General features: G+C 40.4%; 2 protein-coding genes across 3 annotated transcripts in view; one reads left to right on the top strand and one right to left on the bottom strand.

The window, feature by feature from the left end:
- Window positions 1–1552: 1552 nt before the first annotated feature.
- On the top strand, window positions 1553–15208 carry LOC114245704 (uncharacterized). Its single transcript, XM_028177972.2, has 7 exons — window positions 1553–1692; window positions 5116–5147; window positions 5959–6038; window positions 6567–8209; window positions 9097–9304; window positions 12494–12540; window positions 13685–15208. The coding sequence occupies exons 1-7, from the start codon at window positions 1690–1692 to the stop codon at window positions 13856–13858; spliced, it is 2187 nt and encodes a 728-aa protein (XP_028033773.2). The 5' UTR covers window positions 1553–1689; the 3' UTR covers window positions 13859–15208.
- A 1795-nt stretch (window positions 15209–17003) lies between these two features.
- Window positions 17004–21955, bottom strand: part of LOC114245638 (uncharacterized) — a 382194-nt gene continuing 377242 nt past the window's right edge. For both annotated transcript variants that reach the window (XM_089733679.1, XM_028177879.2), the window contains exons 2-5: window positions 21270–21433; window positions 19403–19578; window positions 18731–18819; window positions 17004–17474 (exon numbers count right to left, since the gene is read on the bottom strand). In XM_089733679.1, the coding sequence (XP_089589805.1) occupies window positions 17054–17474; window positions 18731–18819; window positions 19403–19578; window positions 21270–21432 (849 nt within the window). In that variant the 5' untranslated portion in view covers window position 21433 and the 3' untranslated portion in view covers window positions 17004–17053. The remainder of the gene's footprint in view (window positions 17475–18730; window positions 18820–19402; window positions 19579–21269; window positions 21434–21955) is intronic.

Genomic DNA, 21955 nt, shown 5'->3' with positions numbered 1-21955 from the left:
AGTGCACAGGTGTAAAAAAATGAATAGAAATGACAAAAAGCCACCGGACTCAGGTTCCTCCAAAAAGTTCATTGAACTCTCAGTAAGCAACTACCATTTTACTGAGACTTTATTCCAATCCATCTTATCTCGCTTCATTTATTTTCAACCCAATTTATATTACGATTAAGCACAGTTTTTAAATAATTAACTCCATCCACATTTCGCACCATTTCATTTTTCATTTCACATAAAATGCAATACCGTCTTTACCATAAGGGCACACGGGGCCCGTGCCCAGGGCCTCCATTCTCAGGGGGCCCCGAAAGACCGACAATTTCTCTCACACGTTTATTCTCAAAACATTTTTGTCGGGCACATTACACTTTTTTCACAAATCAGTAATCAGAAGGTATTTACAAGGCATATACTATGCCTATAATAGAAGATTTTGCTCAACAGAAGTCCCGAAAGAAACCGTTATCGAAATCGTAACCAAAAAACCAGCAGCATTCTAATATCATTAATGACATATTATATCATACTGTATTTGATTACCTATAATAAATGGTCAGACTCAGTAAAAAAATGTTATTATAATTCGCTTTTTTACTTTCCAAAAGGTCCTCAAATTATTGTGTGCCCAAGGGCCCCAGCCTAGTTTAAGACGTCCCTGATAAAATGTATGCTTTTTATAACGGAAGATTATAACAAAGTCGACTCTGCCGATACTATTGCTCAAAGAAAACTCTTTTCAAACTATCACAAACTTACCTACGTTGATTCTTCAACTAATATCAAAGATACGAAATCGCTTTTTTGTTCATTTGTCACCAATTAAAAGGGAATTTAACGCAAAAACCACCAAACATAACCATAATGTTACATTAAAATTGAATTCTTAAAACTTAAATAAAAATTTTGCATCGATTAAGTAGAAACATAGATTATCCGACGGATAACGACAAAAACAAATTATGAAAACACTAAAACATTGTCAAACAACAAAATAATATATTGTTATCATTCAATATTTACATAAAATACTCTAAATGAAGACGCAAAGGTTGACATATGCAGTGATAAACAACAACAAAAATAGGCCCAAATTGAATTTTAATCGTAAAAATGTAAGCCATAGTTGTTTGCAATCGAATGACATCATGTTAAAAACAACAAACACACAAATATATCCTCTAACGCTTTCAATCAAAGCACATTATTGTTTACAAGTTATTAATAACCACACTTCCTGTACAGATTTCGTTTACGAGTTTGAAAAGTGTTCTAAAATCTATCTCTTTCTTGCTAATGAGATTTCGTGCGACGGCAGAGCGAGAGGTTTGGCGGTTTATCGCGAGCGCTCGTCTAGCTCGAGGATAACGGGGTCATAGAACGTGTTTGAATTTCGAAACGCGTCCCGTCCAATGCGCTGCGTTGTTATCCACTCACACACTATTGGTTGTTCGTGGCTTGTACCAAGCGTCTCGAAATCACGCAAAATCGATACGTCTGCGGCGTGTTTGTGTTGGAACGAAGCGATCGCGAGTCCCGTTTTAGGTTCAGTGGTAGAAGGACGGTCGAAATACGTTGTCTCTTTTGTGCTATTCGTTCAGCCATTGTGAATCGAAAGGCGTCTTTGGCTGCCCGTGTGGACAAGTTCCGATGTGATTCTCGAGTTTTTTTGACGTTCGCGTACACGACAACGTTATGGTAAGACGTTTGACTGTTTTATATTCGTTATACTTCGTGGATTAATGTGGTTTAATGCCGGCGTGCTGTGGGAACAGCTGATTTGAGTTCTAATGGCGCTGTTACACTGAAACGATTTAAAGAGTTGGATCGTGCTGTGACGTCACGTATATTCGAATTTCGAATTCGACCAACGTTTCCATTTGGTTGTCATTTCCGCTGCTATTAACGCAATCCGATGTTTTTTCTGTTACTATCTATTTATTATTTTTTAGTTTTATACATATTTTATTTTTGTGTGAGCTATTAAGTATTTACGTGTTTGTATAAAATCTAATTCTCCTGTTGCCATATTCAAATTTTATTACACGTAACTGAAGACATAAGTTACGACCGCCATTTAATGACAGGTTAAGTGACTAATTATCCGCTTGACTTGTGTGCAACTTCAACCCTAAATATCCCCCTCCTCCCCTCAAGAAAAGGGGTGCCCTTCTTCATGTCGACTATTACAGCCATGATTCTTATTTCTTATTACTAAAATAAATGTCTATAATAGTTGAGATGTTTTGTCTCTTTCTAACAATATGGCCGTTGTATATGTTTGTCTCGCTTGCCCTCAAGAATGGAGCGCGGTGGGGTCCGACATTCCCCCGCAGCGCCCTATATTTAACTTAGTGCTGTGCTTTAATAAAGCATCGGGTATCGATAGTCGATACTTTTTGAAAGCATTATTATTTATTATAATTTAAATTGTTAAATCTTTTCGTTGATATTTTGTCTACAAAAAACGCAGTTATTTTTCTTTTTTCTAGAAAACTGGTAAGCTAGCAACTGACTTAAATGCAACCATCGCGTATGTCATTAACAATGTCGGTTGAAAGCAAAGACTATTCACTTCCCGAGGTCTAGGACATGATTTTCAAACGAGGTTGGCGTAGACTACTCCACGGTAGGCAATGTCCCTGTCATTGCTGACTTCCGTGAACGACTGTGGGCTGTGTGTCTACAATGACCATATAACAAAGTATATAATAATATGTTCCTTTATTATCTTTAGAGCTAGGTATTAAGATGCCGATGCGGATTCCAATTTCGAGGTTTCAATTTTCAACTAATTTCATGGTACATATTTTAAGGTCATTTAGTTTCAATTGTCATCATCTGCCGGAAACTTTTTAGAAGGCTGAAATCTAACTCTGGTGCACGTCTCATTCAAAACAGAACTCTTATGCAGTGAGGACATTGTAACTGAGATATTTAAACATCGGCGATTCGAATAATTAAAACGGGATAATGACAGTTTAGTTGAATGCTGGTAAAAGCTGACGTGATCTGTGGCCAAAGACCTATTGAATGTCGTGGGTATCTCCTGGATGCAGATAGCGTAGGACCAGTCGTTGTGGTGAGGATTGGGAGGCTAATGTCCAGTAGTGGACGTCTGTGGTCCGAAAGATATATAGGGCAGATAAAAGAGATCTTTGATTTGGTTGATGGGAAATTAAGTTCTTACTTTGTCTTCTTCTTAAATCGTGGACAGTTCCTCTTAAGCAAGAATCAAAGTTAAAACGGTTCGTAGTTAATGCGTTACAGATGTCTCAAATTAAAATTTTATATGGTGATGTCCATGGTCTCTGGATATAAGTAAGGCTGAAGACTGGGTTCAGTGGCGTGAATTGGAAAAGTTGTATATCAAGCAGTGGGCAACTGAGAGCCGATTATGATGATGTTGAACAAAATAATAATAATAGTCTCCAGTAATCATTACAGCATACTAGGTGAATCGACTTTCCTCCATTACAGAAATTTTCATTATCAAAATATAGACGTTTACTAATTTCGAAAAAAAATAAAATTTAATTTTAAAGCATCGATATATAGTGCATCTCTAAGCAACAAAAAAAAAACAAAAAACAAAAATGTCTGCCTGTGCGTATTATTACACTAATCCGGTCCCTAACTTTATTTACTATCGTAATCACCCTTACTTGTATGTATATAAGGTATATTTTTCTTCGCATTTACTGCATTTACCGTCTCTTAAATGGTTGACAACATTATCAAGGAATTTTCACACTTATTGTTAGAAAGTTAGAGATGAAATTAGTCTGAAGCGTTCACTAACAATTTATATTACGGGTTTCGTTTGATTTATTGAGTCCGCAGGGGTGGCGTCGAAGCTTTATGGCGGTCCTTTTGTTGAATATTCGCTTCAAAAGATTTCGCAAAGAATTTTATGTGACAAAAAAAAAATCGACTCTCCATTGTTGTTGTTCAAGGAAAATTAGTCTTTATAAACAGTGACATTGGATATGATTATGTTTTAAAGATTTGTGACTTATGTCTTTCGTTTCTGTGGTGTATAATAATTCAGTTTGAATGGATTCAAAAAAGTGCTTTGCGATTTTTTTTTTCGTTTTTTTTTTTTTTTGACAACCGATCACTTTGACATTTCATTTTAAATGTGTTCTTTTTTCGAATTTAAATGTGTTCTTTATGCGAATTTTAGTTTCTCGATGTGTGTGACATGGCATAGTGGATTGGAGGAATAGAGTTAGTGATTGTGTATATGGTAGATTCGAGTCAGTGCGTGGACCTTAGACAGATTTTTTTTTATATTTCTCTCGATTCGCTTACCGTGGGTACCTACAGTGCGGTTTTGGAATCCGCGAAATCAAGACTTCTTTCAAATACATTGAAAATAGTATTATATTATTTAATTGCTTTGTTATGTAAATAAATGATAGTTTAAAAAAACTAACAAAACACGCTTTTATAGAAAATCCAACTAAAAAATAGAAAATAAATTTTAATAAATTTGAATTAAAAATAGTGTAAGAAAAAATGATTTTATTGTAAAAAAGCGTGGGGTGCTTTTCAGGATATTATCATAATAACCCTTCTAATCATATCTGTTCAGAAAATATTTATAACTACTGAACACCATGCACACCATTTTTTGTTTTTTTTTTAAACTATTATTTATTTCTCATTTTTTAGTTGAATTTCAATTTTTTTTTAAATATTGAATTGTCATTGGTACTTAATAAGTATAAAAAATTTCGAGTTAATCCGACGTTTTGAAGGGGGTCAAAATCATGTTCAAAGATTCCGTTACAAACATACATACATACGTCTGAAGCTAATAAAAGCGTATTAAAAATACATATAATTACATATATATATTCATATCATGTATGTTCAAGTTTTGTGAACTTAAGCGGCGGTAGTTGACCGGCGTACTTGTGTCCCGCAAAGTTCGTTGACCCGATAATCAGCTGATTCCTACTGTTACATTCAATGCAGCGAAATTCGATTAAAATAACTTGATTATATTCTTATCGTTCGCTGGAGTTCGTTGAGGTCGTGCTCTCAATAAATTAATTAAATTTAAACCACAGATCTAAATTCTCAAACGCTAATCAGGCCACGTACGCTTTACAGATGCAACAACAATGTCACCAAGACCAGATCGGGTGAGTGAATATATCATATAAGTATAGTTAATACCTGTTACTAATATCTAAAATACTAGTCACTAAACACTACCTGTTATATACTAGTATCGAAAATACTAGCCACAAGTACGTAGACCCTGGCCATTGATCGTGTCAATGTAATGTTAATAGATTAGCTCATTACCCATATTGAGGTTACTTAAGTACACAACAATTTTTTAATTTTTTATCTTTATTTCAGTACAAAACCATACATTTTGTTAGTATTAGGTACTCATAATGTATGTTAGTTACTTAAACATAAAACACATTAGTATCTGATTATTTATTACAATATTTTTTGAGTATTTCTCAAGGAATTGCTGCATAGGCTATTAATCAGAATTCCCTCGATCTTGCTCGATATGATGTAGGTATGAAGTCAGTTCTGTGACTGTGACGCAGTTTTGATGACAATCCGGTCACCGTTCTCGCCGAACCTGTCGCTTGCGACGAAGGGCTGGGCGAGTAAGTCAACCCACAGACACAGCCCACTGAGTTTCTCGCCGGATCTTCTCAGTGGGTCGCGTTTCCGATCAATTGGCAGATTCTGCGAAGCACTGCTCTGATCTAGCTAGTATTAGTATAGTCCTAGCTAGTGTAAGCAACGTCACCAGGTTAGAGCTCCGTGAGCTCTCCTATCGTTCGGCGAATCTGACCCATCGAGGCCACTAGAATAGATAGGAAAGAAAAGGATGACAACCCTAAATATATCTATTAATATTTGGTATTAGGTAATATTTGGAGATATGAGTATTAGTGCTAGTATTAATAAAAGTATTTAATGCAGGAATCAACAGGGGATGGCCCAACAGATGGTTTTATGCCCGGTACAAGTTGTTTATGAAACTCAAATCCTTGTGAAACCCGGTAAGTGTTGATACTACATACTATTAATACCCAATCCGGCCCTTAACTTTGTTTACTATCTAAATCACCCTTAAATAAGTTGATTTAAGGTATATTTTTATTGACATTTACTGCATTTACTATATCACTGTATGATTCACAAAAAAACCAAGGAATTCTCGCATCTATTAATGTACCTTGAATTTGTCATAATAAACGCCATTTAGGTTAATGTTTTACAACTTTCGATAATCTGGTAAATGGCAACGTAGTCCTCATTAGTTATCCTCATCGTAGTGTTTTGGTCGCGTTACAAAATTAGAAATGATCTAATTGAGGAGCTTTGATAAAAGAAAAGCCTTAGTAGCTGTGTTACTGTATCTTACATTGCTGTTGTCCATGAACAACGACTTAGGAACAACTGGTTTGTTAGCAAGTCCATTTTCGCTCGCAACACAATTTCTGGAACGAGATTTATATTAATATCAACAATCATTGATAAGTAATATTTGATTGAACAATGTGAAATGTGAAAAATCTGTATTCCAGGGGATCAAATACAACCAAACCAAACAATCTACTTGAACCAACATAACCCACCGCCATGGATCAAAAATGCCCAACACACCCAAGTTATGTACGTCCAGCACATGCCGTCCAACATGGTGCCCAATATCCAACAAAGCATGGACCAAAGCCTTTACATCCAAAACTGCCAGATGCCGCAACAGGCCTACCAAATACAACAACAAATGTTGGCCCAGAACCCTCAAGATACGAGGCCAATACAAATACAAAATGTCCCAGCTAACATGCTACAGGGCTTCCCCAACATGAGTGCCAATATCCAACACGACCAACAGATACAGATGACGAATTACAATCAAATACCCAACCATGTTCCTAACAGACAGATCGTGTCAAACAACCAGCCAATCAATCATCAAACAAACACACCGCAGACTTTGGAAATGCAACGACCCGTGTATATGAATGTAAGGACATCGATTCCGCAGCACAGCATACGCCAACAAATTTTGATTCCTCAAAACACTCCAAACAGCCAACATATAGGTCAAACATACATACAAACTCATGTGCCACAACGACAAATACAACTAAACAGTGTACAGAGACCGGTGACGCCAACATCGGCCAATATAACGCAAAGCCCGAGACCAACACCAAACACAACGCAAAACGCCCCAACTAACGTCCTAACCAATATCAATCCAGTCATTTCAAATGTCCGAAACGGAAATTTCACGTTCAGACCAATCCAACCGAGGACGCCATATAGACACAACTTACCCAACATCGGCGCTCTGACACAACCGGCAAACCACTTGCCAAACACGCAGCCAAATATCAGCGGAACATCAAGTGTCACAGCCCACATTGTACCGGTCACTAAAACACTGACTGCCACTACGGGCACGCAAATAAACAGAAAAAGAAAAGCTGAATCTCCAGACGATATACCCAAGAAAACTGCCTTAAATCCGGCAACGATAAACGAAAATCCAACAAAACAAAGCAGCATGACCGCAAAAGCGATTGCCCACCCCAACAACGGTGCGGTCCCGAGTAAAAACCTAACAAATCCAAACGCAGCACCTAATAAAAACACCCCAATAGCTAAGCCAAACGACAATGCGCCCCAAGATACCAGACTCCAAACACCAGACGCCAATACAGCGTCATCTAATCAAACGGAAAACGATAAGCTAATCCGAAACACAGTCTTCACGCAAGCGAGAGGCAGACTTTTGAACGATAAAGAGCCTCCGCAAGTCATCGAGAAAGAATCTAGACCTGACAATTTAGAGGAGATCCCACGGAACCCGGCTCCGATAAAAGAAGAGGAGTCACCTAAGAACAACTTCAAAATACCGGCACCACCTGAAGCTAAGAAGAAAAGGAACAAGCCACCAGTGGTAATTGCGAACAGCGATAAGAGCCCTGAAGCAACTGACGAAATCAAAAAAGTTGAAGTCAAAACAGAGGAAGGCGATATCAACGCGCAATTCAGGATAAAACGGGAGAAATACCAGGACTTTCAGCTGGATAAAGACGTGAAGGCTCTCGTCAGAGACAAGATCGAGATGAAACGTGAATTGGAAAGTGGACAACGGATATTGACCCACGTCTTAGATGGCTACGTAATACAAGAATCCAATATGGCATTCCCGGTGAGTACCTCTAGCTTAAGGTGACATTTTTTTATTTTTTTATTCCTTAGATGGTTGGACGAGCTCACAGCCCACCTGGTGTTAAGTGGTTACTGGAGCCCATAGACATCTAAAACGTAAATGCGCCACCCACCTTGAGATATAAGTTCTAAGGTCTCAGTATAGTTACAATGGCTGCCCCACCCTTCAAACCGAAACGCATTACTGCTTCACGGCAGAAATAGGCGAGGCGGTGTTACTTCCCGTGCGGACTCACAAGAAGGCCTACCACCAGTAAAAATTTACTAAGTTTTGTACTCTTTTTTCCCAAACCATACTCTTTTCAAATCCTGCACTCTGAAAGTACTCATTTGTATGATTTTCTTCTTTAAAAATCTTTCGGCATTTTAGAGTAGAACATATCCCACATGAAAATTTAAAAGTTTTAATAGAAATTTCCGTATGTTGTCCAGCCACTAATGCTGCTGTTGAAAGGGTATTCTCACGAGGGAATGATAATTGGAGCAGTGAGAAGTCGCAATTTTCTGTAAAAACATTATCTGCCGTCTTAACAGTCAAATTTAATATGCAAAATTAAACTTGTTCGGATGTGGCTACATTACTTGTATTAGACGAACATCCGCATTTATTTTTTAAACTTTTTTTTAACATTGAATTGTCATCGGTCCTTAATAAGTATACCAAATTTCGAGTTAATCCGACGTTTTTAAGGAGGTCAAAATCATATTCAAAGATTCCGTTACAAACATACATACGTCTGAAGCTAATAAAAGCGAATTAAAAACGAATTTCTTTAGGATTATGTCCCGTTAAAAGCGAATCAGTTTATTTTTGTTGTTTCTCTTCTTATTTTCGTCTGCTATACTAGCGAAGGTCTCGCGTTCTAGATCAGGAAACCGCTGAAGGAGAGAAAGGTCTACCCTTGCACGATAGCTCCTAATGGCCTAGTCGATAACATCGCGATAATCAAGAGCGAACCAGTTCATCATGTGCCCGGAGACATTCCGCTGCTGCCGTACTACCACATGCACGTGAACAGGAAATCAGAAACTGTCGAAGACGGTGAAAAAGAAAAGGATTTAGAAACGAAAAAAGGTAAAATTAATGCTTTGTTAAGAGCTATTGCATAGCTTTTATCGCGGACTTTGAGCGCGGCGAACGAATCAAGAAATTCCGTAACGAAAATAAAACCTAACACTCCGCCTACAATGTAGCTCGCGTTCAACACATTCACACGTTGCGCTTGTGTAGTGTTTGTGAATAAGCGCGCGGCGTGACGTCACACTGCATGCGCATCATGAAAAGTATGCCCATCTCTCTCTCTCGCGTGCTCTAGCTTATGAGTGTGAAGGGGACAGTTAATGTTTTGCTTTTGTTAATGTTTATACCTAGGCGACTCCATACAGAGGAGGGCCGTTCGGATTGTCGATAATCCCGGTCTCACGGATCGTTTGGAACCTCTGGGTCTGCGGAGGGACTTCGGTTCCCTCTGTATTTTGTACCGTTTGTTCCATGGGGAGTGCTCTGAGGAATTGTTCGAGATGATACCGGCATCTCGTTTTTACCATCGCACCGCCCGCCATCGGAGTAGAGTTCATCCATACTACCTGGAGCCACTGCGGTCATCCACAGTGCGTTTCCAGAGGTCTTTTTTACCACGTACCATCCGGCTATGGAATGAGCTCCCCTCCACGGTGTTTCCCGAGCGCTATGACATGTCCTTCTTCAAACGAGGCTTGTGGAGAGTATTAAGCGGTAGGCAGCGGCTTGGCTCTGCCCCTGGCATTGCTGAAGTCCATGGGCGACGGTAACCACTCACCATCAGGTGGGCCGTATGCTCGTCTGACTACAAGGGCAATAAAAAAATAAAAAAAAAAAGGCGGCACTGAAAATTTCGGGAATTAACGAAGTGACACAACATTACTATTTAAAAATGTATTTATTGCTTTTCGAAGTATTCTCCGCGAAATTTGACACATTTTTCCATACGATGGAACCAATCATTGAAGCAACCATTCCATTCGGAAGTTGGGGTCTCCAAAATGGCCGTTTTGTAGGCGTCCATAGCTTCTTCAGGTGATGAAAATCTCTGTCCACGCAATTTATTCTTTATTTTAGGGAAAGTATAGAAATCATTAGGGCTTAGGTCGGGGCTGTACGGCGGATGGTCTAATAATTCTATGTTTTCTTGCTCTAAAAACTCTTTTGTTCTGTGCGCGGTGTGAGAACTCGCATTGTTGTGATGGAGGATGATGCGGCGGTTGCAGTTCTCTTTACGGAGTTCAGAAACGACCTGTGGCAAACAAATGCTAGCATACCATTCTGCATTAACCGTTCTTTGTCCCTCAAGAGGAATAGTCGTAACATGGCCGGTTTTGGAGACAAACGTGGCCACCATTTTTTTTGCAACACTCCGTCAACGAACAATTTTTGTTGGTTTTAACTCATGTTCGAACACCCAAACTCGTGACTGGTTTTTTGTTTCGGGTTCGTACGCGTATATCCAGGATTCGTCACCTGATACAATGTTGTATACAGCATTTGAGGATCCTGCGTGGAATCTTTCGAGAGTTCTGACGCACCAAGTAACGCGAGCCGCTTTTTGCTCTTCACAGAGCGAATGCGGTATCCATCGGGAAAACAACTTTTTTACACCTAATTGTTCGTGCAAGATTATTTGTATTTGACTCATGTCAATGTCTAAAGTTGCCTGAATTTCGCGGTATGTCACATGTCGATCTTCCTCAATCAGCTTACGCACAGCATCAACGTTTTCTTGGGTGACTGCAGTTTTTGGACGACCTTGACGGGGATCATCACTGAGCTTGACACGTCCACGTTGAAACTCAGCAAACCAGCGATAAATTGTGGTTTTGGATGGGGCTTCATCACCAAATTCAGAAATCATCCGGTCAACACACTGTTTTTGTGTTAAACCACTTCGAAAGTCATAATAAATCATCGCTCTTGAATTTTCTCGAGTCAATTCCATTTTCTCAACGACTAAACAAGTTTGACCAAACCTCGTGACAAGACCGAGAATCTATTTTTAAATAAATAAATGGTATTCGATTTTTAAAACCAAGGAGTTTTCAATTAAAAAGATTTTAATATGACAGGAACAGTGGAAATATTCCATTCCCGATACTTTTAGTGCAGTCCTCGTAAATATAGCGTGGTCTTATTTTAGTATTGTTTTAATATTAAATTATTATTGTCTAATTATAATTGCATAAGTTGATAAAAAATGCTATGCAATAGCTTAACCGCGGCAGTCTCCGAGTGCCACATGTGTTTTTTAGATAGAACAAGATAGGTCAGTACAAACGCGAGCCAGCAATGTAACAAGCCGGTATCTCACGTCAGTGTGTATTCCATTGCGTTCAATACAAAAAGCACAAACACAACATATACATTTAGTGTGTAGCTTAAAGTTTTTCATATTAATAATCACTTAGCTTCAGACCGTTGTTTTTAAAGCACGCCTACCCTCATTTTCGGGAAAGGCTTTTGCTTGAGCACTCTGATCACATTATGATTATGATCACTGGAACGATTGGTACTGTTCTCCTGTGTATTGTGACTACTTCATTACGTGTGACGTCATTTGGGGCCAGTTATAGGATGAACTATAAAGATTTATAAAAAAATGATTACCCGCATACGGCATCGTGTTCTTTATCAGCCATTCAGCTTCAGGATTTAAAAACGATCAAACATTTATCGTTTCCATTTAACTAGTCCTTCGCCCAAGGATCCACATTTTCTGTCGCTGCTAAGCTCAAAGAATTCTTTTTTTTTATTGCTTAGATGGGTGTACAAGCTCACAGCCCACCTGGTTTTAAGTGGATACTGGAGCCCATAGACATCTACAACGTAAATGTGCCACCCACCTTGAGATATAAGTTCTAAGGTCTCAGTATAGTTACAACGGTTGCTCCACCCTTCAAACCGAAACGCATTACTGCTTCACGGCAGAAATAGGCAGGGTGGTGGTACCTACCCGTGCGGACTCACAAGTGGTCGCAAATTATAATTTTGCGGATTTCATTTTTATTACACGATGTTATTCCTTCACCGTGGAAGTCAATCGTGAACATTTGCTGAGTACGTATTTCATTAGAAAAACTGGTACCCGCCTGCGGGATTCGAACACCGGTGCATCGCTTCAACACGAATGCACCGGACGTCTTATCCGTTAGGCCACGACAACTTTTCACATAGGCTTTGTCATTGGCACTGTCGTTCACAGTATGATAAAGAAGTTTTTTTTTTGTATTTCAGATAACCCATTCGAAGCCCTCCAACAGACCACAGTGAAATCGTGGACGGTAAATATCCTAAAGTAAATCATATATATATATGCTATGGAATGAGCTCCCCTCCACGGTTTTATCCGAGCGCTATGACATGTCCTTCTTCGAAGCGGCTTGGCTCTGCCCCTGGCATTGCTGAAGTCCATGGGCGACGGTAACCACTCGCCATCAGGTGGGCCGTGTGCTCGTCTGCCTACAAGGGCAATAAAAAAAATGAAAATTAACGTGAAAAAGCGGCAAACGTAACGTAGGACGCTCTCTGGCTAGATGGTGCGATGACCTTCGAAGGTAGGAGGTGGACGAGGAGACCCGAAGACCGGGCTCAGTGGTGTGGATTGGGAGAGACCTATGTCCAGCAGTGGACGATTGTGGGCTGATGATGATGATGATGATGATGATGATGATGATGATGATGACGATGATATGAACATTTAGTTGTATACGCGTAAAGTGCTTTTCGGTTTGAAGAGCAGGGCAGCTTTTTGTACTGTAATATTGGGACTTAGAACTCATGTTTCGAGGTGAATGGATGGTATTTACATTGTTAATGTCTATGGTCTCCGATAACCACTGAACTCCAAGTGGGTCGATGTCGCATCAAGGAAAAAGATCTTGTAGACTCTGATCTAGGTCAGTCAATATGTCCATTCTAGATATACAGCTATAAAGTATGTCATTCTATGGTTATGGTTGTTACTGGTGGTAGAACCTCTTGTGAGTCCGCACCGGTAAGTACCACCGCCCTGCCTATTTCTGCCGTAAAGCAGTAATGCATTTCGGTTTTTAAGGCGGGGCAGCCGTTGTAACTATACTGAGACTTTAGAAATCATATCTCGTTGTAGATTTCTATGGGCTCCGGTACCCACTTAACATAAGGTGGGCTGTGAGCTCGTCCACTCATCTAAGCAGTAAAAAAAATCAAAGAAAATTACTGTCTCTTCGCATGGATTTATTATGTCTGTTTCCGTCAGAGAAGCAAATTGGTAGACTCAGCAGATCTTAAGTTACACACCTTAATTAGGCTACATCCTAATCGATTCTTAATTCCCTTCATCGAAACCCTTCCAACTCCAAAAATACCTACAGTCTTATCCCGGCAAACGATAGGCGAACCTAACGTTCTTCGACTACCCGCAAAATGAAACAAAACCTTTTCCAGGTACACCAACTATCGGAGCATTTATCGAAACACAAATGGAACGACACTATATCGATATTGCAGGAGCACGAAATGGATGGGGAATCTTTATTCCTCGCCTCAAAGACTCAATTGACCCAAATCGGTATCAGAGAAGAGCACGCCGATTTTATATGTGATTTCATCAAAAGTTAGGGTAGTCGCAAGTGACTTGTCCGGTCGTGGCACAGTCTTGCTTGTCTATGGCGCTAGACAGGGATGGCGGCGGTAATGTTGCAATAGCTATGGACTTAACAATTAGCAGCAGAAAGCCGAGAGCCTAAAGCAGAAAGGTTGCTATAAAAAAAATTGGTGGTCTGGATAACGTCAGTAGCAGAACTATTCGGACTGCTAGCTCTGACGTCACGCGAGAAGATGAACGTCTCACAAGCCAACGCTCGGGCCGATCGTGCCTCTCTATCGTTTTTTCTGCGCTCTCGCTTGCACGCTCAGGTGGAACGTGACACTTTTACGTGCGTGCAGCTGATGTTCATTGATTTATAAGACATAATCACGTCAAAAAAACTAACAACATTATTGATTTATCATTATTTGTAACACGTATTCTCAGTCTAGACTTATCCTCATTATACATATGTGCTATCAATAACACAAAAAAAGAACCCAAGCTGGCATTGAATTTTGGACATAAAAAAACAAACTACCCTACACTTAGAGTCCTGTAAATTTACTATGGCACGTTTCCAAAAATGAAGGTAGTTCATAGTTGGTCCTTCCTGATATGCTAGCGTTTAATATTATGTATGAAAAAAAAAACAAAGCACGCAATGGAAATCATTCTTCGTGGCTCGAGCAGGTTTTCGATACATTGCGTGCTAACGAAAAACAAGCTCACCATAAGTAGCCTCCTATTGGTTTATTTCCTACAGATAAGAATCGAGACGACATACAACAAATTTTCTCTATTACGCGCCAAATTTTACACCACAGACTTATTAAGCGTAAGCAAATGGCATTATAAAATATTCAAATATTACGTAACTTTTTTTTTTCATCCTACCTATGCTGATAGCCTTGAGACTGAGGCTATTTCAGCTTCGCCCTAATGAGTAGGTGAGCTCACGGGGCTCAAACCGTAGTGTTGATAATACTGGCCCTAGCAAGAGCCGTGCTTCGCAGAATCTACCGCCGGATCGGAAACGCGACCCACTGAGAAGATCCGGCGAGAAACTCAGTGGGCTGTGTCTATGGGTTAATTCGCTCGTCGAGCCCTTCGTCTCAAGCGACGGGTTCGACGAGAACGATGACCGGTGCTTGAGGTACCTAAAAGCATTGTTAGTGGAATACATAACGAATTTAGTGTGCTTCTTATTAGTGAATTGTGGTCTCAAAGAGATGTTTCTATTTTCGATTAGTCAAATTGTAAATAATGTATATACAAATATATGTATAAAGCCTAATATTAGATATAGCGTGTCTTAAATATGTGATGATGTATTTATAATTTTTTTTTAACGATGGGTATTATTAAATAAATGCAATAATTAATTGGTCTGTGTTTTTTTTTTGTACGTGCCCTTAGGTACAGTGATGATTGCTTAACACTGTATTGATATAGAAATATATGTGTGATTAGCTGACCCGGCAGACTTCGTAATGCCTCAATCGATAAATAAAAGACCTAAACTCTTGTATAAAATAAACTTAAAACAAACAAAAGGAACTCGTCTGATGGGGGACCCATCAAAGGAAAAACAAAATTGTTATTTTTATTTAATTCCGAGCATTTTCCTATTTATCTACCTTTTAAACCTTCTCTGGACTTCCACGAATAATTCAAGACCAAAATTAGCCAAATCGGTCCAGCCGTTCTCGAGTTAAAACTCGCTAAAGCGAGACTAACGGACAGCAATTTATTTTTATATCTAATATATAAAATTCTCGTGTCACAATGTTCGTTCCCATACTCCTCCGAAACCGCTTGACCGATTCTCATGATTTTTTTTATGCATATTCAGTAAGCCTGAGAATCGGCTACTATCTATTTTTCATACCCCTAAGTGATTAGGATTGTCCACCCCTAACATATTTTTTTTATTTGGACTTTTTGTTTTGTTATAATGAGGTATTATGTGACTGAATGAGGTTTTGTTATTTTTATTATATATTCCCTCATCGTTCACAGCACTACATACCTCTTTCACTCATTTACCACATCCTTACACACTTACAATAAGTTAGTTTTTTTTTCTAAACTAGAAATTCCCTAGAAATCTTATATATGGCAAAACAATGTTTGCCAGGTCAGCTAGTAGGTATATAGATTAGTAAGGATGGAACGTATGAAATATGTGTGCAACGAATCGTTAAGATGTGAGAGAGAATGAGGGTAGGAAAGGGAAAAGAGAATGACAAAGAAAAAACAAGATTACGAAGAAGATTCCATGAACAAAGCGTAAAAAAACTTAATAATTTTTAATTATTATAATACAGATTATTTTTTATTGCATAGGTGGGTGGATAAGCTCACAGCCCAACTGGTGTTAAGTGGTTAACGGAGCCCATAGACATCTACAACGTAAATGCCGCCACCCACCTTGAGACATGACTTCTAAGGTCTCACTTGTAACAGTACAACGGCTGCCCCGCCCTTCGAACCGAACCGAAACGCATTACTGCTCCACGGCAGAAATAGGCAGGGCGGTGGTACCTACCCGTGCGGACTCACAAGACGTCCTACCACCAGTAACTAGTGTGACGGGTATTTTTTTTTTTATTGATGCACTAAACAAATTACAACCATAGAAATTATCTAGGTATATATTAATACGTGAAGCAAAAACTTTGTATCCATCCCTTTTTACGAAAATTGCGCAGACGGAGGAGTATGAAATTTTCCACACTTATAGAGAATATAGAGAAGGAGTGCACAATGCTAATATTTTTTTTAAATAATGCATAAAGGATACATTAAATCAATACAGAAAACATTACACACACTACATGCCATGTATTTGACGCACACACGCATGCATACTATTTATTTATTGTCAAACTTTTGTTCTTGACGTCTGTGGTCAAATTGAGAATAGATTAAATATTGTTTGTCTTTGTTAATATTTTTTATAGTGTAGTCTTGGCGAAATTTGTGATTACAGAAGTAAAAAAATACAATCATAATAGTGTACAAACTTACAATTCCAATTAGTTATAGTCGAATTTCGACTACTGCGGGACTTCTAGTTAAATATAATTAAGCAAAATGTGGCATAAATTATTTAGCCTTTCACCTCTCGATATCAAAAATTCAAGGGAAAAAAAACAAAAACTAATATTTCCAAACAGTTTAATACACGCTTCCCACAAAAAACACAGCTCAAACAAATCCAACTAATTTCTCTTAGACGACTTCCCCATCAAATTGACGACCTGAGCGAATGGCGCAAACTTCCCCCTCCTCGTTCTCCTCTTGATGCCCAGCTCTTGAAGCACCCCGTCGGACTCTACGACAGAAGAATCCATGTTCTTCGAAGCTATCTCCTCAGAATAATCATCACTTTCATTCTTCTCCGTATCCGATGTCTCTCTGTATTTCTTCAAGTTCTCCCTCCCCAGACTTGGCTCGCGTCTCTGTTTGCATGTCTCCGGAGACCCGAACTTCGGGTGGTCCGTCTGCTGACACATCAGGGTCTCGTAGAAGAACCGGTCCGGCCTTCCGTCAGTTTTAACTCTCACTTTAAGCTCCTCGTCAGAGCTTTCGTTCGACGAGCGGTTTTTTGGCGAACCTGTCGCAGTCTTCTTGGCCCTTGGACTGTAATGAACAATATTACTTTTACTGGTGGTAGGATCTCTTGTGAGTCCGCACGGCTAAGTACCACCACGTCGCCTATTTCTGCCGTGAAGCAGTAATGCGTTTCGGTTTGAAGGGGGGGACAGTCGTTGTAACTATACTGAGATCTTAGAACTTATATCTTAAGGTGGGTGGCGCATTTCCGTCGTAGATGTATATGGGCTCCAGTAACCACTTAACACCAGGTGGGCTGTGAGCTCGTCCACTCATCTAAGCAATAAAAAAATTGTATCTACATAGTTTAGTCCGCATCAAGTTTCCCAATCGAATCTCGGAGCGAGCACATCACAATGCGTGACTGATTTGCGCCAAAAATTAATAGGATGGCGATGGTCGACTTAAAAGTCGTTCAATAACATATCTTAACTCTGTAGCTAACCAAATTAAAATTGTAAATGCGAAAGTAAGTTTGTTTGGTTGTTACTCATTCACGTCTTAATTGATAAGCATCACCTTTGCGTGGTCGGGGTACAGAAAAGGCAAATACCTACTACTTTCCATTCTAAATTAAACAAGCAAATTAAATTCCGAGAGATTTTTTTTCTGTATTAAGGCGTACGAGGCAGCGCGTAAGAGATACCTTATAATAAACTAGCAGCCCGCTCCGGCTTCGCTCGGGTACATATCAAAAATTTCAAAATTAAAAGATATAATACACACACATCAACCCTTGTATTTGCGTCAGGTTAGAAAGGATAGAAATATACAAGATAGTGGTACCTACCCTTGCGGATTCACAAGACGTCCTACCACCAATAGATAACTCATCTAGTGGTCAATGCAACGTAAGCACTTACCTAAGTTCGACTCTCGTGCGATATGATTATTTCCGTATAGGCAGACGAGCAAACGGCCCACCTGAAGGTGAGTGGTTACCGTCTTTTTTTTTCCTACCTAAGCTGGTAGCCTTGAGAGGCTATTCCAGCGGAACCTTAACTAGTAGGTGAGCTCACGGGGCTCAAACCTGACGAAGTTGCTAACACGAACCCTAGCAAGAGCCGTGCTTCGCAGAATCTACCACCGGATCGGAAACGCGACCCACTGAGAAGATCCGGCGAGAAACTCAGTGGACTGTGTCTGAGGGTTAATTTACTCGTCGAGCCCTTCGTCCCAAGCGACGGGTTCGACGAAAACAGTGACTGGGGCTACCGTCGCTAATAGACGTCGGCAATGCCAGGGGCAGAGCCAAGCCGCTGCCTACCTATTATCAACCTTACCATCTTTTCACGTCTCCGACGACCAGTGGCGGTCTAGGGGACTGGGGGGCGAAGGCACCCGGCGCTCCGGCCTCATCACCGCTCACCGTCTGACAGGACAAGTGAAATACACTTAGAAATTCAGCTAAACTAGCGCTAGGTAAGGTACCACCGCCCTGCCTATTTCTGCCGTGAAGCAGTAATGCGTTTCGGTTTGAAGGGTGGGGCAGCCGTTGTAACTATACTGAGACCTTAGAAGTTATATCTCAAGGTGGGTGGCGCATTTACATTGTAGATGTCTCTGGGCTCCAATAACCTGGTTAGCAACTAGGTAGGTTGTGAGCTCTTCCAACCTAGCTAAGCAATAATAGCTAGCTAAGTACATATATGTATATATTATAAGTATATATTATATGTATATATAGTGAATGTATTTCACTGGATTGATATACCGCGCGTTGTTCGTTTCCAAACGATTCTTGTCCACCTGATGGTTGCCTGGAAGAGATCGCTCTTAGCGATAAGACCGCCAATTGTAAATTTTTGTATTTAATGTATCGCACTGTTTATTTGTTTTTTGGTGTAAAATAAAGACTCTCTCTCTCTCTCTCGCTCTCTCTCTCTCTCTCGCTCTCTTTCTCTCTCTCTCTCTCTCTCTCTCTCTAATAATAATAAAAAGAGTCCTTTACTTACTTTGTTCGCGAAATTAAAATAACAATGCGAGATCCTCTCTACGTCCGCCCAGGCCACAATGTATTTGGCCATGTTGAGTGGTATCTTCGGGAGGAAGTTCGAATGGAACTTCCCCTGGCAGTATATCGTGATGACGTCCGTGTCCTTGATTTCGAAGACTATCCGAAAAATCGTGCCTGACGAGGAAAAGGCAACTTTCTCAGTAATAATACCAGACGCTTCTTTTTTTCCTACCTAAACTGATAGCCTTGAGAGGCTATTTCAGCGTAACCTTAACTAGTAGGTGAGCTCACGGGACCCAAACTGGAGTGTTGCTAACACTGACCCTAGCAAAAGTAGTGCTTCGCAGAATCTACCACCGGATCGGAAACGCGACCCACTGAGAAGATTCGGCGAGACACTCAGTGGGCACACGTAATTCGCACGTCGAGCCCTTCGTCGCTTGGGACGGGTTCGACGAAGATGGTGACCGGTGCTTCAGGTACCTAAAAGCACCGTTAATGGATCAGGAGGATCCGTAATGACGTGTTTTGGGCGATGTCGACTGTTTACCATTCGGTCTATAGGATCGGGTATGTACCAGTCGTGGCCAGTGTGGTTAGTGCGAGTTTTTTAACGTTCTCCATAGCGTAAAAGTTAGCTCATATTTGTATGGAATGGGATCGTTTGCGTACGTTTGCCGCTAGGGGCGCTGTTCCAACTGCATACAAAACTGGGTTAACTTTTACGCTATCTAGAACGTTAAAAAGCTCGCACTAAGCACACTGGTATCGGCTCCCAAAATGATGTTCGACCAGCCCATACCGTGGGCCCCGAAGGTCAAATATTTAGGCGTCACCCTCGACAGTAGGATGACATTCCGCCCCCACATCAAGACGGTACGCGACCGTGCCGCCTTCATTCTAGGACGTCTCTACCCGATGATATGTAGGCGAAGTAAAATGTCCCTTAGAAATAAGGTGACACTCTACAAAACTTGCATACGCCCCGTCATGACCTATGCAAGTGTAGTGTTCGCTCACGCGGCCCGCATTCACTTAAAATCCTTCCAAATTATTCAATCCCGTTTTTGCAGGATAGCCGTCGGAGCCCCGTGGTTCGTCAGGAACGTCGACCTCCATGACGACCTGGACTTAGAGTCCATCAGTAAGTATCTCCAGTCGGCGTCAATGCGCCACTTCGATAAAGCGGCACGACACGAGAACCCTCTCATCGTGGCCGCCGGTAACTACATTCCCGATCCTGCGGACAGAATGGAAAGCAGTCGACGTCGCCCAAAACACGTCATCTCGGATCCTCCCGATCCACTAACGGTGCTTCTAGGTACTTCAAGCACCGGTCACCGTTCTCGTCGAACCCGTCGCTTGCGACGAATGGCTCGACGAGTAAATTAACTCTCAGACACAGCCCACTGAGTTTCTCGCCGGATCTTCTCAGTGGGTCGCGTTTCCGATCCGGTGGTAGATTCTGCGAAGCACGGCTCTTGCTAGGGTTCGTGTTAGCAACGTCATCAGGTTTGAGCCCCGTGAGCTCACCTACTAAAGTTAGGGTTACGCTGAAATAGCCTCTCAAGGCTCTCAGTTTAGGTAGGAAAAATAAAAACAAAAAAAAATCCCAAAATTCCTTATATATCATAGTGGGTGAGCTCTTGGTAGGCGTTTGAGGAACGATGAGAAGCTGTGCAATTAGTTCTTGTATGATATTTTAATACAAATGCAAGCACCACAATAGTTGGAACAGTTCTAGAGTGTTTGAAGCGTTTATACTTACTTTGGGGTATTAACTGGAGGGGGCTAGGGTAATTATTGCGTACGGCCGCTAGATGGGCCAGTGACGCTTCTACTTTTGATACGTTTAAAACAATTACCAGGAACAAACATGTTGTAGTTGGTGTCGTAATTTCCGCTTCCGATCCAAATGCCGTTCTTCCTGGACAGCGATATGATGTTGTCCCGGTGGAATCTCACGTCGAAGTGGAGAACCACATCCCTCGGCTCCTCGCCTTCTTGAGCGCAAAGATTCACGGACATCCTGTGTTAGACCAGTACGGACCAGTTAGACCAGTTCCGGTAGGCAGCGGCTTGGATCTGCCCCTGGCATTGCTGAAGTCCATGGGCGACGGTAACCACTCACCATCAGGTGGGCCGTATGCTCGTCTGCCTACAAGGGCAATAAAAAAAAAAAAAACGTGCTCGTGTATATAGCTTTAGATGTAGACGCTAGTGCAAAAGGGGCTTAAGTCTGAAATAGTTTTTTTTATGCATCATAAATACTTAAGACATCGTTCAGAACAATAATAATAATTAGGTAACTTAGTTTCTTAGCTTTTTTTTTTACAGAAGCTAATAGATTATTTTATTAAATTTCGACGCTATTGACTAATTCGAAATTTAACAAGATGCATAGGTATTTAAATATTTGAATATGATTATTATAATGAGAGGTAAAATAATATGTGATAAGAGGGTTTTGAGTAGAACAGTATATAAATATAATATATAACTTTATATGTAAATGAAAGAAGAAAGCTGTCATGTAAATAGTTAATATAAT

Source organism: Bombyx mandarina, chromosome 02, assembly GCF_030267445.1.
Source record: "Bombyx mandarina strain Sakado chromosome 02, ASM3026744v2".
NCBI classification, from domain to species: Eukaryota; Metazoa; Arthropoda; class Insecta; order Lepidoptera; family Bombycidae; genus Bombyx; species Bombyx mandarina.
The sequence above is the reverse complement of the archived record's forward strand: the minus strand, read 5'-3'. Positions and strand labels throughout refer to the sequence as shown.

Bases quoted from the DNA above. Each gene is read 5' to 3' on its own strand.
- LOC114245704 (XM_028177972.2), top strand. The intron at 8,210-9,096 runs GTGAGTACCTCT...CTCGCGTTCTAG, and splicing joins AATCCAATATGGCATTCCCG to ATCAGGAAACCGCTGAAGGA. The intron at 9,305-12,493 runs GTAAAATTAATG...TTTGTATTTCAG, and splicing joins GGATTTAGAAACGAAAAAAG to ATAACCCATTCGAAGCCCTC.